General features: G+C 37.3%; 1 protein-coding gene across 2 annotated transcripts in view; it reads left to right on the plus strand.

Annotated features, from left to right (window-relative positions):
* PKL (chromatin remodeling factor CHD3 (PICKLE)) overlaps window positions 1–16,033 on the plus strand; it is a 38,744-nt gene that overhangs the window by 22,625 nt on the left and 86 nt on the right. For both annotated transcript variants that reach the window (XM_059605659.2, XM_059605658.2), the window contains 13 exons: window positions 3,610–3,719; window positions 3,815–3,896; window positions 7,320–7,517; window positions 8,021–8,171; window positions 8,269–8,374; window positions 8,643–8,717; window positions 9,734–9,795; window positions 9,896–9,972; window positions 11,045–11,175; window positions 12,347–12,722; window positions 13,878–14,010; window positions 15,098–15,171; window positions 15,255–16,033. The exon at window positions 15,255–16,033 is cut by the window's right edge and continues 86 nt beyond it. In XM_059605659.2, coding sequence (XP_059461642.2) covers window positions 3,610–3,719; window positions 3,815–3,896; window positions 7,320–7,517; window positions 8,021–8,171; window positions 8,269–8,374; window positions 8,643–8,717; window positions 9,734–9,795; window positions 9,896–9,972; window positions 11,045–11,175; window positions 12,347–12,722; window positions 13,878–14,010; window positions 15,098–15,171; window positions 15,255–15,785 — 2,106 coding nt within the window. In that variant the 3' untranslated portion in view covers window positions 15,786–16,033. The remainder of the gene's footprint in view (window positions 1–3,609; window positions 3,720–3,814; window positions 3,897–7,319; window positions 7,518–8,020; window positions 8,172–8,268; window positions 8,375–8,642; window positions 8,718–9,733; window positions 9,796–9,895; window positions 9,973–11,044; window positions 11,176–12,346; window positions 12,723–13,877; window positions 14,011–15,097; window positions 15,172–15,254) is intronic.

Consider the following 16,033-nt stretch of genomic DNA (forward strand, 5'->3'; position numbering starts at 1 on the left):
TTGGAATGTTAGTGGGTTGAATGAGAGGGACAAACAATTGAAGGTCAAGAATTTACTCAGGGAATGGAAAGTTGACATTGTATGTTTACAAGAAACCAAGCTGGAGCATTTGTCTAGGGTTGTTGCACGTAGTTTTTGGGGTTGTCAACATGTAGGTTGGTGGTATTTGGGTTCAAGAGGAGCTTCTAGAGGGATCATGTTAATGTGGGATAGAAGGGTGTTGGAAAAAATTGATTGTGTGAGGATATTTACTATTGCATGCTTTTATAGGAACATCGCTGATAATTTCATTTGGGCTTTTACGGGTGTTTATGATCCGAATGTCGACTACGATCGAAGATTGCTACGAAGTGAACTGGATGGGTTGCTACGATAGAATTTACCATGGCATATTGGGGGTGATTTCAATATCATCCGCTGTTCGAGTGAGAGATTGAGCGATTCCCGCTCTTAACCAGCTATGTTGGACTTTTCTAAATTACTTTTTATCAGGGTATTATGGATATACCTCTTGTAGGTAGAAATTTCACGTGGTATAGTAATGAGATTGTCTGTCGTGGTCTAGACGTTTCTTAGATGAAGCTCCCTAGATTTTTATCGAATTACTTTTCAACATTGCTTAATTGTGTAGATGTTCATAGGGGTAGACAATATTTCAATTCGAGAATATGTGGTTAAAATCAGAGGGCTTTGAGGAAAATGTGGAACAATGGTAGATGTATTATAGTTTTCAAGGCTCTCCTAGTTTTATCCCGGCGTGTAAACTAAAAGCTTCGGAAACAAAAATGGAATGAGGAGGTTTTTGGCAATGCTGAGAAGAAGAAAGCTTTTTCTTTGATGAATTCCAAGGTCTTTGTTGAAGATGAAAACCGTGGATTTGATTCCCCTGGATTTAAGCCCAATATTATTATGATTTTATGTGATTTGATTTCAATGTAATATTTCATTATTACTTTCCATATTAGTTTCTAGGTCTTTTCTATTTAAGCCTATGTAACCATATGGATTAATTCATTCGAATAAGAGAATCTTCCTCTATTTTTTACTTGGTATCAAAGTGAAAGGTCATGGGTTCGAATTTTGACTTCGTCAATTCACTCCCATTTAAATTAAATATTCCACTTGTTGGGTTTTACCTATTAAAAAGGGGTTTTAAGCCGACACGCAAGGGGGAGATTAAATGATTAAATTTATTTTTTTCTATCAGCTTAAACTTTTGGAACAAGTGGTGGTTTAAGAAGATGTTATTGCGGAAGAAAGAACCTTATCTAATGTCGAGAAGTTGAGGAAGGGTGAGGTTTTTAGTGAATTGGAGAGGACTACTTTAATGGAAGGAGGGAGTTGGAAACAAAAATCGAGAGTTGATTTCTCCTTTGGATGTGGATGGTCTCCCATTTCAATCTATTAGTGAGGAGGGAGGCAATTTGGGTGGAGCGAGCTTTTGAGGAAAGGGAGGTCTTTGAGGCAGTGAAAGACATGAATAGGGGATAAGGCTTCGGGCCCATATGGTTTTCCTATGCCTTACTTTTAATTTTGTTGGAATGTTGTCAGAAAGGATATTAGGAAGTCTAAATGCTACGTTCCTTGCTCTTATCCCTAAGAAAGTGGGTGGCTGTCGAGGTGAAAGACTTTCTTCCATTAGTCTAGTGAGTGGCATGTACAAACTTACTGCAAAGGTCTTGGCAAATAGATTGAAAACTGTATTGGAGAATATCGGCTTCGTTTGGCAAGGGAAGGTCCAGCACTGTAGCTGGAACGGTACTGTTCCAGCTACAGTGCTGTCTGACACTTCCCTTGACCTTTTGATTATTTTTTTTTATTTTTTATTTTTTAAAAAAACAAAGCATTAAAATGGGTTCAAAATCGCTGCACGTAATTAATTAATTTTTTTTTTTTTTTAAGCCAAATAAAAAAAAAAAAAAAAAAAAAAAAAAAGAAAAGAAAGGGAGGAGAACGAGGGGTGGCTCCAGCCACCCCTTGGCCAAAATGGGGTGGCCGGACCACCCCATTTTTGGCCAAGGGGGTGGCTGGAGCCACCCCCAGGCCGATCTGGGGGTGGTTCGACCACCCCCATGGCCAAGGGGGTGGCCGGACCACCCCCTTGGCCCAAAAAAAAAAAAAAAAAAAAAAAAGGAAGGGGTGTATTTGGGGGTGGCCGGACCACCCCCAAAGGGCTGGGGTAGTTTCGGACCACCCCATACGGCGGTGTGGGGTGGCCGAAACCACCCCAGCCCCTTGGGGGTGGTCCGGCCACCCCCAAATACACCCCTTCCCTTTTTTTTTTTTTTTTTTTTTTGGCCAAGGGGGTGGCCGGACCACCCCCTTGGCCATGAGGGTGGTCGAACCACCCCCATATCGGCCTGGGGGTGGCTCCAGCCACCCCCTTGGCCAAAAATGGGGTGGTCCGGCCACCCCATTTTGGCCAAGGGGTGGCTGGAGCCACCCCTCGTTCTCCTCCCTTTCTTTTCTTTTTTTTTTTTTTTTTTTTTTTTTTTTTTTAATTTTTTTTTTATTTGGCTTAAAAAAAAAAAAAAAAAAAATTAATTACGTGCAGCGATTTTGAACCCATTTTAATGCTTTGTTTTTTTTTTTTTAAAAAAAAAAAAAAAATAATCAAAAGGTCAAGGGAAGTGTCAGACAGCACTGTAGCTGGAACAGTACCGTTCCAGCTACAGTGCTGGACCTTCCCTTGCCAAACGAAGCCATCATGCTTGGGTTAAATTTCCATGCTACTTCTAAAATTGCAGCTGTGGTTGGGGCTGGATGTATGAACACACAATTCCATTCCTGTGGGAACTGGGATGGGAACCTGGCCAAACCTATCTGTTGCTACCTCTAGGTGATGGTGGCAATCATAAGATATTTGCTTCTTATGTGAAGAGGGCAGTGCTTTTCCTTAAAATGCTAAGTGGCACCTTCAATTAAAGAGTCAAGGAAAGACTAGTAATATCACAATCTCATTATGTTAGTGTATTGGTCACAAAATTTTAGTATACTCTTCACTCTCCCAGCTTATTCCACCTTCAAGTAATGATGCTGGCCTGCGGGTAGTATTTCTAGTTCTTTGTATTGGTGACCTGTATTTGTTCTCATATACAGCCCAGCCTTTGGACCGGCAGCTAAGAAAGGAGAATGTAATAATTGATCTGCTTACAAACAAAATCATGATAAAGGTTTCTAAGAACAAACTCCCATCTAGTTAGATTGACTTTTTTCAGGGGTGAGTAGTATGTTACATGACTAGAAAATATATGTCTGTGAGCTTTAAGAAGGTGAAACATGTGAGAATTGATACAAAAGTATAATAAACATCAACAAACCCATCCGTTAAAATTTTCTTTAACGGTGTGCTATGCATGCTTGAAGTACCTCATTTTTCATCACTCTTTTTTGATAAATAAATATTCATCAAAAAGCGCAGAGGGGCGCAACCCTAGTACACAGGAAGTATACGAAGACACACACCCCTTTAAAGTTTTCATAACTCTTTCTGATAGAAGTCAAATGTAGGACAGAGATTATGTGCACTTCGAGGAATAGACTATCTAATTAAATGTATTTGCATAGAAAAATTGATGAAAATTCTAATTGATTTTAATTGTGCTTTAGGAAGAGTTAGATGACATCATAAGGTATGGCTCAAAGGAGTTATTTGCGGATGAGAATGATGAAGCAGGAAAATCCCGCCAAATTCATTATGATGATGCTGCAATAGATAGGTAATCTCTTTTTAACTGTTTTTGACTCAATTGATAGTGGTTAACTATTTGAGCTCCAAATTTTTGTTTGTTGCATTTTTTTTTTCTTTTAATAGATTACTTGATCGTGAACAAGTTCGAGACGAAGAGGCTACAGTGGATGATGACGAGGAAGATGGGTTTTTAAAGGCCTTTAAGGTTTTATTTTTTTTATATTATTCTGTGCATTTTTATTTATGTGCTTCTAGTGATTTAAGATGCACTTTATTTATTTTCCATATATTAGCATACTTGATCTCGTGTTTATACTCATTTATCTGATGGTGTAACCCAATTTTCATTAATTTTATATAAAAAAAAAAATTGGGGAGTTTTTTTTGGCGAGGAAAGGTGACATTTGCCTTTTAGAGGAAGTCAATCAGCCTAGTGTGCTCAAGCAAGATGTCAAATGTGGACATGAATTAGGTTATACTTGTTTTACTGTCATGCATAAATGAGACCTTATTTTGGATGAAATTGTGCGATTCTATGGTGAAATTAAAAAAGCTGAACCGCAGAGCATTTTATTGTTGTAGCTTCTGCTGTCCTATTTCAGAGCCCTGTGGAATCCCAAATATTAAGACATCCCTGTGCCAAATCTGTCTAGGTTCTCTTTGAATGTGCTTTTGTCAGTACATGCATCTTAAAAGAGCTTCTCGTTATTCTGAGCATAATCTTTATTGGGACCTCTTTAACTATTCTCTCATAATTTGGGAACATCTTTCTATATTTTAGTTCACATCTGTTCCTTGTGGTCTCATCAAACAAATTTAGTCCACATTTTCTTGATAAGAGAAAATTGCTAAACCAACTTGTACAAGAGCATTATCATTTATGACTAGTAGTTAAAGTTGCATTTCAGTTGACTGGTAACATAGTGCCTAAATTGGATGGTCTCCTATTTCTCTATCAAATCGTTTTGCATGAGCTATAGTTCTTGAAGAATTTTGATTTCCTTTTGGTTCTTCTATTGTTTCTTTGCCTCTATAGTTATGTATGTTATATCATGTTTAACTTAAACTGTTTTTATGGAATGCTTTAGCTCTTTTGTTTTGTTTTTTGTCTTTTTTTTTTTTAATAAGTAATTGAAATTCATTAAACGCGTAGATTGGCACAACCCTAGTACCTTTGTTTCTTTTAACCAAGCTAAATGTATATTGTGACTTACTGATGTAGCATAACTTGACAAAAATATTAGGGATTACCTATCAGGACCCGCTTGGAAGTGGCCTCCCCATATCGGATTTTAATAGAACAATCTCCGGTACACATAAACCATCCAACATAAGTGTAAAATAAAGTAACAACGCTTTATGTAAGATATAACTCATTGTTCATAGTAGTCTCAGTCCTCCTTTACCTCCTTTGTGCGTTACATCCCTGAGTTGCCCTCCTTATAGACCTAAAATTACTAAAATGTATAAATCTTACTAATCATATACTTACTAGATTCAAAAGATGAGAATTGCTATATAGTACACTCTATCCCACTGGATTGATGTAGCAGTGCCCATCAGCCCCTTTGATTCTTTTTTTTTTTTTTTTTCCTAACAAGGGTTGATCCAAAGACCGATAGACACTACCACATCAGCCTAATGTGATAGGGGTGTAGTATATAGCATTTCTCTTAAAAGATATTGAAAATCCTTAATAGTTTTAAAGTTCAAATGTAACACACTTTAGAATTTGCGACCTTAGTATTCCTTCTATATTTCTAGAAGTGAAGGACAATATTATAAAAACGACCAGTTATTTTTTGACAAGTTGACTACTTCATATTTTCTCTTCTCAGAAATATTATGTCTTTTGGCAAGAGGTATAATTTGTTGTAGCGCAGGGGTGCACAAAATACATCAGCCAATTGCTCTTTCCTGATAGCTTAGAGTACCAAAATTTGGATTTTCATGATTTACCGTATAATGGTTGGGGGATAGAGACAGTAATTTTAGAGTAATACTTTGAGTGATTGTGTGCTTATAAATTCATATTCTCTGCCTTAGTAATTTCCTTCCATGCGATTTAGTCATATGGAACCGCATACTAACCCCCCCCCCCCCCAGTATACAATAGGGCACCCAGCCATGGTACTGTTTTGCCATGTTTTATATATTGGGGTTGCCCACTGAAACATGTAGAATGCTGGTAGCTCATCCATACCTGCTCCAATAGTAATAGCTGGACTGAAAATGCCCCTAGTCCTTTTGGGCTTTCTTATTTTCCTTGGATTGGTATTCATTTTGGGCATTTGCATAATTGCACCTTTAGTTCATGACACTTGAAAAAGTTACATGAACACTTCTGACGACAAAAAATGAAATAAGATGAAGCGTGACTTTTCCAATCTCTTGGTATGGAGTTGTGGTTACTCTATGCCAGTTGTGGTTACTCTATGCCAGATTTGGACTTGTACATGTGGACTGCCTACTCTCATCTTTTGAAGCATAATCAAATTTCCACTAGTAGAATTGTTGTCATATATGGGCTAGTTGATGAGTTCAAATATCACCTAGTAAACTGGTCCAAGGTTTCTTCTTCAATCTCTGAAGGAGAGCTGGGGATCCATAACTTGTTGTTCAATTGAGCTCTCTTAGGGAAATGGCTATGGCGCTATGCGCATGAGAGAGAAGCTTGGTGGAGAGTGGTGATTGACTCTAAATTTGGCAGTTCATGGGGTGGGTGGTGTTTGATGAGCCTCTTGGGACGCATGGGGTGGGTTTATAGAAGAATATTATGAGAGGCTGGGGGAATTTCTCTAGCCATACCAAATTTGAGGACCGTGAGAAGACTTTGGAGGAGCCTAAGTCTTTATTTTTCTATACTTTGTATCTATAGACAACAAATTTTGTTTCTCCTTTGGTGATTAGCTATCATTTTTTTTTGATAAGTAAATGTAATATATAGCAAAAGCGCAAAGGGGCGCAACCCACTTACACGGGAGGTATAAATAGAGAGCGCCTAAGAGGGAGAGAAATGAAAAAGAAAATCAGAAAAGCTAATCTCTAAAGGAGCTAGCCAAGCGGCCGTCCAAGAGTAAAGAGTAAAGAGGAAAAAATGGGTTAATTCCTCTATAGTCCTAGTGGAATTATCAAAACATCTAGCATTTCTTTCATTCCAAATACACCACATAAGACACAGGGGGATCATCTTCCACACAACCGCGCTACGGGATCGTCCTCCCGACCACCAACTATCGAACAAGTCTCTTACCCTGCAAGGCATGACCCAATGCAAGCCAAACCGAATAAAAATCGAATGCCAAAGAGCACTTGCGAGCTCACAGTGGAGAAGAAGATGATCGACTGTCTCTCCGGACTTCTTTGGTGATTAGCTATCATGACTTCCTTGTTCTCTTTTCTCTTTCTAATTAGGTGTTTTTTTATATATACTTTCTGTGTACTTGGGAGCTCCAAACGCTTTTTATGATATCTCAATTACTTATATATATAAAGAATCTGTAATCATCATGTGATTTTTTGTGAAAGGGCTTTGTCTAACAGCATAGGATTTTTTCATTGTCATATTCTCTGCTTCTTTCTTGCTTTATGGTTTTCTAGTAAATTTTGTAAATGTTATATTCTGTAGGTGGCAAATTTTGAATATATTGAGGAAGCAGAGGCTGTTGCGGCGGAGGAAGCACAGAAGTCTGCAGTGGAGAATAAACCTACCGCGAACAATACAGAAAAATTAAATTACTGGGAAGAGTTGTTAAGAGACAGCTATGAAGTGCATAAAGTTGAAGAGTTCAATGCTTTGGGAAAAGGCAAGAGAAGCCGGAAGCAGGTATTGCATTTTAGTTTTTATGGCATTGATTAAAATTACTTTGGCCCTCATTGTCAATGATATAAGTTGTCTTGGAATGCTACAATGCTGTATTTGCATACACACTGACACATATTCCTGAAACGCTTTTGTTCGTTGAAGATGTCAAATGATCAGTAGATGATTATGTTTTCTTATGGGAGAATGTTTTCATCTTTGTTGTTTTACATTTGCGTACTATAAAGTTCCAATTTGCAGTCAGGCATATTCTTTAGGTTTAAATGGATTGATTAATATTTATTAACCTCCTAGTTAGATATAAAACACTTTTTAAGTCTCTGTAGAACATCAATTAGGCCTAGTGGGAAGGCTCTACATATCTATAGTTTGAAACTTGCTACTAACATATTTAGCAACTTTTACCAATAATAATAATAATAATAATAATAATAATAATAAAAACACTTCTAAGACTCATTCTCCATGAAAGTGGGATTAACATGTGTAATCGGAATTTTGTTCAGATGGTATCTGTTGAAGAAGATGACCTAGCTGGTTTGGAAGATGTAAGCTCTGACGGCGAGGATGATAACTACGAAGCTGAGCTGACTGATAGTGAAACCACTATAACTGGAGCTCCGCCTGTGAGAAAGCCTTATAAAAAGAAAGCTCGTGGTATATTTTCTTTGTCATATTGTTCAATAAATTAATTAGAATAAATTGGTCAGCACGAGTTGATTATAGTGCCTCTTTCCTATGAATTCTCTTGCAGTGGATGGTTCTGAGCCACTTCCATTGATGGAAGGCGAAGGGAGATCATTTAGGGTACTGGGTTTCAATCAAAATCAGAGGGCAGCGTTTGTGCAAATTTTGATGAGGTTTTCTCTGTCATTTGTAATCTTTGGTTCAGTAACCTATGCTTGTTAGATTTATCTTCCACTCTCTTTCTCTTCGTGTGAGTATGTGCGTGTGTGTGTGCCTGCGTGTGCAGAGACACATGCATGCATGTATTAGGCATTTTAATTTGTGGAATGAATGGGATATGTTGTTGAAAGGAACTGAAATTTCAGTGGACACTATATAGAAGTTCTTTCTCTTTTAGTTTTGCCTATGTTAGCAGCTAGTCTTATCTTGAATTATTTGCAGGTTCGGGGTTGGGGATTTTGACTGGAAGGAGTTTACATCTCGCATGAAGCAGAAGACCTATGAAGAAATAAAAGAGTATTCTCTTTAGCCTCTGCTTCATATTGGAATCTTTTGTAATCGTACCATTATAAATGTCATTGAACCTTGATGATGCCATAGTCTTCGTCATTTTATTTGTCAATAAGTGAAAACATTTTATGTTTTTTCTCTTCTGGGTTCGATGATCTCTGTGCACATGTGCTTTATGATTTTTAATGTACGCTCTTATTTTTCATAGCATTTATTAAAATGATTATCTCATTTTGCAATATTTTTTTTTTGGTTTTGTTTGACTCTGAATTTGATTACTTTTTTTTAGTTATGCAAAATGTTTTTGGATTAAATCAATAAGGGGCATTTGATGTGTTAAGTGTTTCAATTTGTTTTGCTGTACTATATTGTTAAATCTTACAATATAGTACAGCATAACCAATTGCAATCCTACAATTTAGTACGGCATAACAAATTGACAAAGGCTAGATAGATTGTGTTCTTTCCATTTTACCCAAATTGCAATTGTATCAAATTGACACATTGCAAAATACTGTGTATTACATTTCATATGCAGTAAACTAAATGAGGAGATTGTCTACTGAGCCTGCAATTTTTCTACAACACTTCCTAACATTTTTCTTGCTGCATGATGTAAAGCAATCATTTGAAGCTAAAAGAAATGTCTTATTTCTTTTTATATAAAATTTACTTCTATGATGTAAATGCAGATCGGTTTGTCTTGTAAATTTATTTTTTGACATTTTATCACACTGCCAAAAAGTTCTGTTGAATTGAACACAAAATTTATCCCAAACTGTGGTCTGTGCCTATGTGTACATGTATGTATGTGTGTATTCATATGAATGCATGTATTTTCTGGATCTAAGTGTATGTGTGTGTGCCTGCACGCCTGTGCGTATTGCTATACATGCACACAGTAATTATATTTAATTGGAATCATGATGCATGATATATTGTGTGTGTGTTGTTTGTGTTCTCTTTCCATTTTCTATCCTGTGGATTTGGTATGTTGATATAGTTTTTTCTCTTTAATTCAGTTATGGGACTCTTTTCTTGTCTCACATTGCTGAAGATATGACGGACTCCCCTAACTTTTCAGGTGATAAAAACCTGCTACTTTCTTGTTTTCTTTTCCTTTATGTCCGTTCCTTTCTCTGCTTTGTGACTAAAATTTTTGTTCCTAATCGTCTTGGTTATAGATGGTGTTCCAAAAGAAGGACTCAGAATACAAGATGTACTTGTTAGGATTGCAGTTCTGCTTCTAATAAGGGACAAAGTAAGTTACATAAAAAAACATTGCCATGAGTTTAGTTGCTTTCCATTGTCATATATTTAAGATTTTTTCCTGCCTTATAAATTTAAATCCCTAATTTGTTGATTTTGTTGTTTTGACGAACTTAGGGTAAGCATTTTAGGGACCTTCATGTATGACTCAACCAAGTGATGGATGTATTTTTCCCCTCTGTTTTGTCTTATCTCTGAAGTGGTCATTATGTAATGAGTGCGTGGATCTCCTAGGCATAGGCCTGGGATTCGTAAATTTGCATTATGCAAGTTGAAGGATTGATTAAATTTTAATTATTTTCTAACTTATCTAGATTATTTAAGGTACAACAACTCTTGACAAAGTCATTTGCGAGCCTAGAGATTGGTGGGTTCTGGTGGCACCTCATCCATACGTGTGAGAGAATAGGGTTTGGAGAAGTAACAATTGAACTTTAACTTGGATAGGTCTATCTTATGGATCTCAGTGGGGGGGGTGGGGGTGGGGGCGGGGTTGGGGGGGGGGGGTTTGGGTGTGTATGTGTATTCAGGGTGATCCATATTTTGACTATTACAGTCTGATGAAGTTGGCCAGAATTCTAAGTTAGAAGTTATAAGAAGACTTTGGATCCATAGATTTTAACCTGGGCAGGAACGAAGATGGAAAGGACCAAATGTAATTTTATTAGGAATTGGAAAGCAGAAATGAGGAAATTGTTCAATTGATGATAAGAGGAACCCAAAAAGTGACCATATTGTTATCCTGGATCGATTCATGTGGGAGGGTAGATTGTGGATGATGTAATCCAAATATTAACTAGATCTAGATTTAGTGAAGATGTGAATGCTGTGAGTCTGTATGACTCTAGAGCATCTATCAAATTAAAGGAAGATCCTACCTCATGTTGGGACTTGGGAGACAATCAATTTTTTTTTTTATTTTTTTACTTTATTTTTTATTTATTTATTTATTTTTTTAATATATAAAATATACATTGCTATTCATAAAGCTTATCTTTCAATTCTCTATAATTATTGAGGCTAAATTAATTTTTCATTTTCCCTCCTTTTGGGTGTAATGGTAGGTGAAGTTTTCACCAGAAAATCCAGGCTCTCCACTTTTCACAGAAGACATTGTATCACGCTACCCAGGGTTGAAGGGTGGAAAATTTTGGAAGGAAGACCATGATTTATTATTACTGCGTGCTGTACTGAAGTATGTGTCTGACATTAGTTTATATGTTAAAACATTTGTCAGCATAGTAATTGCAAGTCTTTTTTCACTTTTATGTTAGACTGCTTTTGTCCTTCATTCATAATATGTCCATGAATGAATGATAAGAAGCATTACATCTACATATATAAAAACAAATGTGGTTTATATTCTGATGTGTTTGTGTATACTCCTTCCTACTTAAAAAGGGGTAGAGGATAAGATCATAAGTTCAAATCCTATTGCATGAGTTGTTTTTCCTATAAGAAAAATGCTTCTAGTATTTGGAGGGAAAAGAATGATTAACGTTTTAAGAACTGTGAGAGGACATTGGATGAGTTTATAATCTTTTTTCTTCTATCCTTTTTATCTTTGAACGACAGCATTTGTATCCCAACAAGGGGTAGAGGATAAGATCATAAGTTCAAATCCTATTGCATGAGTTTTTCCTAGAAAAAAAAATGCTTCAAGTTTTGAGGATCAGAAGAGGACGTTAATTTTTATCTTTGAACAACGGCATTTGTATCCCCTTTAGTGCTTAATTTTCATGAGTTCCTTGTTCTTTGTTCTCCTTTTAGCTAAATACTTTTTGTGTACCTGAGGTACCTTAAGCTTCTAGTTATGGGAGTTATTGAACCATTGAAATTTCAACCATGTTTCAGACTTCTTTCATGTGCACTCTACTTGACTTTTGCTACTGAAAGTAGATTCGCAGCCACGTGTGCTCAAGCATGGTGAACTTGATTATGATTCAAACTAGGATTGGCCTAGAAAGGGAGGTATTAGATGGAAAAAGCTGTATTGCATGTCTCATGTGTTTGTGCATGATCTTAAACCAATTTACTTTCGTCAGACCATGAAACATGAGTGGGCTGTGGCTGGTCTGCTTACATTAAATGTGATTGGGCATTGGTTCAAAGGTTCCGTTTAATACACAAATGCATATGCACATGCACTCACACGGAAGCACATGAGAGACGTGTATGTGGGTGTAAGAGTGTGTAGTGTTATCTGTGTGTTTGTGTGGTTCGGGATGTGGTGTTTGATACTGCAACTGCTTTGACTAGCTGATTGTGAGATTAATAGTTTTGCTATTTGACAATGCTCAGCTCATAAAGATGTTTGTTTAGTTAGTTATTATTTACTAACCCATTCCTTATTGCTTCCATGAAAGGCATGGGTATGGAAGATGGCAAGCTATTGTTGATGACAAAGAACTGAGGATTCAGGAGGTGATCTGTCAAGAGTTAAATCTCCCCATCATAAATCTACCTGTCCCAGGACAAGCTGCTGCTCAAGCACAAAACGGTACAAATACAGCTAATGTAGAAGCACCTGTCACCCAGTTAAGGGAAAATGGTGGTGCGAATGATATAGCAACCGATGTTGCACAGGGAACTACTGATGCTGCAAACCAAGCACGGGTATATCAAGACCCTTCCATACTATTTCACTTCAGAGATATGCAGAGAAGACAGGTTGAGTTTATTAAGAAAAGGGTGCTTCTCTTGGAAAAAGGGCTCAATGCAGAGTACCAGAAAGAATACTTTGTAAGTTTAATTATATTTCCTGGCACCTGCATATTGGTTCACTCTCGGTATCTTGTAGAAGTCTCGAGGGAAATAGCCTAAAGTATTATTACCTCAGTACAAGTGACTTCAATCACAATATTTCTTATGGTGACTGGTGTCACACATTGTTGCCCATTTACCAATGAGCTTAGTTCAAATGGTACTTCCTGCCTTTGTAGCAAGGTGGGTTCAAGTTCCACCGAGTGCATGTGTAATTTACCAATTAAAAAATAGATAAAAATAAATAAATAAATAAAAATAAAGGACGTTGCATATGGTTGTGAGCAAGGATACTATGCTTCAATCCAGGGTTGGGACACAGAAGGAAATTGCTAAGTAGGACCAAACCAAAGCAACCAAACTAAGAAGGGCCGTTAGCCTTGTTTAATTATCTGTCTAGATATCTCCTCTCCCTTTGGGTGCAGGAGAACCTGTTAATTATCTGTCATTTTACCTCACTGTATAGGATCGTCATGCAAGCTCTGTAGTTAAATGGAGTTACTGAGACATGTAGGTAGCTCCACCTGCTGATTCACTATCTGCAAAGTTATCATTTGAAATCCATCATTTCTTATTTAAGCAGTACTTTTTCCCTGATTCCTTGTTATGTTGTACACATCTCCTTTAGCTGGTTTACTGTATTGTGGTGCCACAATCTGAAATATTTCTTGTAGCCTGGACTGTATGATTTTGAATCTGTAAGAGCCTGTTTGGAATTGCGTTTGAAAAATAGAGCTTTTAAGTCAAAAAGAGCTTTTGGGCAAAAGCTTCATTTTTTAAAAAAGTACATTTTAGCCATTTTTAGGCTTCTTGGACATTCAAAAGCGCTTTTAATTTTTTTACCAAATGAGTAAAACGGACTTTTTGAGTGTCAAAAACACTTTTAGGCTTCTCAAATGCAATCCCAAACAGGCCATAAGTCACTGGTTTTGGTAACCCTATGGTTCTGATATCCTTGATCATTTGGAGATTGGGCTTTAAATACATGGTCATCATTGCAAGACTAAGAATGATTCTATGTGGCAGATTTTACTGTAATTTTACGTATATAACTTGTGTAGTCATCACTTGTGATGAAATGGCAGTTGTCTTGCTTCTGGACTCAGTTCTTGTTTTCCTTGATGGTGTTCTCAGGGTGACATGAAGTCAAACGAGATTGCAAGGGAAGAGCCTGAAAATGAACCTAAGGTTGCAAATGTGCCAAGTCCTAGCTCCGTGGAGGTTGATACCCAAGTGGTTGATCCGTTGCCTCAAGTAGAAACAATTTGTAAGTGTTGAGTTTATCTATTGAATGATTGCCTGCCTAGTTGATTTAGAAAAAAAGTTTATATACATCTTATTTCTTCCTTTTTCTTTTTGTCCTCTTTTCTAGTCTAACTTTATTTCTTGGGTCCGTAGTTGCCTTGCCATGGATTTCAAGACTTGAAATTCATGTATCATGTTGATCTGCTGAGCAAAGATTTTTAGATAATCTGAAACTTCTGGTGGATTCTCCTCTAAAACTTGATTTTGTGCATGTTGGAGAATTAGTAGTCTCGGCAAGTCTCAAAGGCATATATTAATTCGGAACTTTGAACTACTCAGTTAAGGATGATTTATGGATTTATTTATTTTAAATTTTTTTTGTTGCATAACTTAAGGAGTAAGTGGAGAGAAATTGAAATCACAAAGGTAGCTCCTGGTTTTTGGTCTCTAGATGGGATGGGCTGCTTACCCTTTTTCCAAGGATGTAGGTGTGAGGAGTTATCCTTTGAAAATGTCTCTCGTCTTTTTATAGAGCTGATGATGAGGATGCTTCGATAGTTAATTACCTAGTGGCTTTGTATGGTGATTTAACAGAGCCTTAGTTTCAATATGGCCTTTTCTGATTAGGAGCTGTCCTTGTTTGGCAAGTGTTTCATAGAACTGTGTGAAGGTTTGTGAAATTTAGTGTATAATTTTGAAGTTATTCGGAAGTTATCAATAATATGAATAATTTATAGTTTTTTTTCGTCATGCATGAAAGGGTTTTTCTTATAGAAGATATACTAGAGAATTGCCACAGGAATTTTTTCTTTTCTTCATTGGTGGATACCAAATTCAACAGTAAAACAATTGTAACCGAGGAGTTGCATATACTGATCAATTATCATCATATCACCATAAGATGTCTCGTTTCTACTATTGGTTGGTGCCCCCCCTCCCCCCCCCTCTTTTTTTGACATGTCTACATGTCTACACAAGAGGAGAGGGATGAGATTTAAACTAGTAATCTCCGCTTCACGAGGCGTGGTCCCTACCTGATTGAACTACCCCTTGGGGACTTGGTTGGTGTCTTGATCTGCTTGATGGTGACTAATACTGTGCCTGTGCAGCTGTGGAAGAAATTTCTGCTGCAGTTTGTGATGATGACCCGGAACGAGTGGAACTGCCTCGGCTCTACAATGAGGTAAATCCTTGAGTTAATGCATACCATGAAAGAGATCCTGGTAGCCAACAGATCCTTTATTGTGTGTTCGATATTACTGGCAGATGTGCAAGGTTGTGGAGGAAAATACCCAGGAATCAGTTCCAACATCCTCAGCAAACCAATCCGTGACAAAGAACCTCCTTCCATTGGAAACCATTTCTGAAGACGTAAACCGCATTCTCTCTCCTGGGCAGACAAAGCCTCCCACTTCGGAAGAGCCGATAACGAATATAAGTCAACAATCACAAGCTGAATCAGAGGTCGATGTTTCAATAACCGCATCTCCATCTGCCCAGCAAGATGACCACGGCCCTGCTTCCATGGCAGAAACTGAGATGATGGACATTGAAACAGAGTCTGAACCTCTAAAGGAAAGCAGCAAGTTAACAAACTCGGATCCAGCAAAAGCAGAGAGTGAATCACCTTGTAATGTTGAAGCTTCTATGGATCCATGCCCACCTCAGGTGCCAGAAGGCACAAATTTGCCTGTTATAACTGAAGATGATGTGGAAATGGATGAAAGGAAGGATGATACTCCATCTAATGGAAGCACACAGAAATCAGAGCAGGGGGTCATTGTTTTAGATGACTAAAAACATATATCTAAATTTACTGAGCCTCCTATTCATACACATTTTCGTTAGTCTTTGTTCTCTCTAACAATCACAGCAACAGTCTTCACCCCCAAAAGAAAAAGAAAAAAAAAAAAAATTATTGATTGACAGGAATTTCTTTAGCAACTTTTATAATTTCTTGGTTTCAACTTCCCACTGGGAGAATTGCTGGTAAGAATTGATTGCAAAATGCTGGGACTTTTGCATCTTGTATTGCCTGAGGACTT

Source organism: Corylus avellana, chromosome 9 (genome assembly GCF_965113065.1).
Source record: "Corylus avellana chromosome 9, dhCorAvel1.hap1.2, whole genome shotgun sequence".
NCBI lineage: Eukaryota > Viridiplantae > Streptophyta > Magnoliopsida > Fagales > Betulaceae > Corylus > Corylus avellana.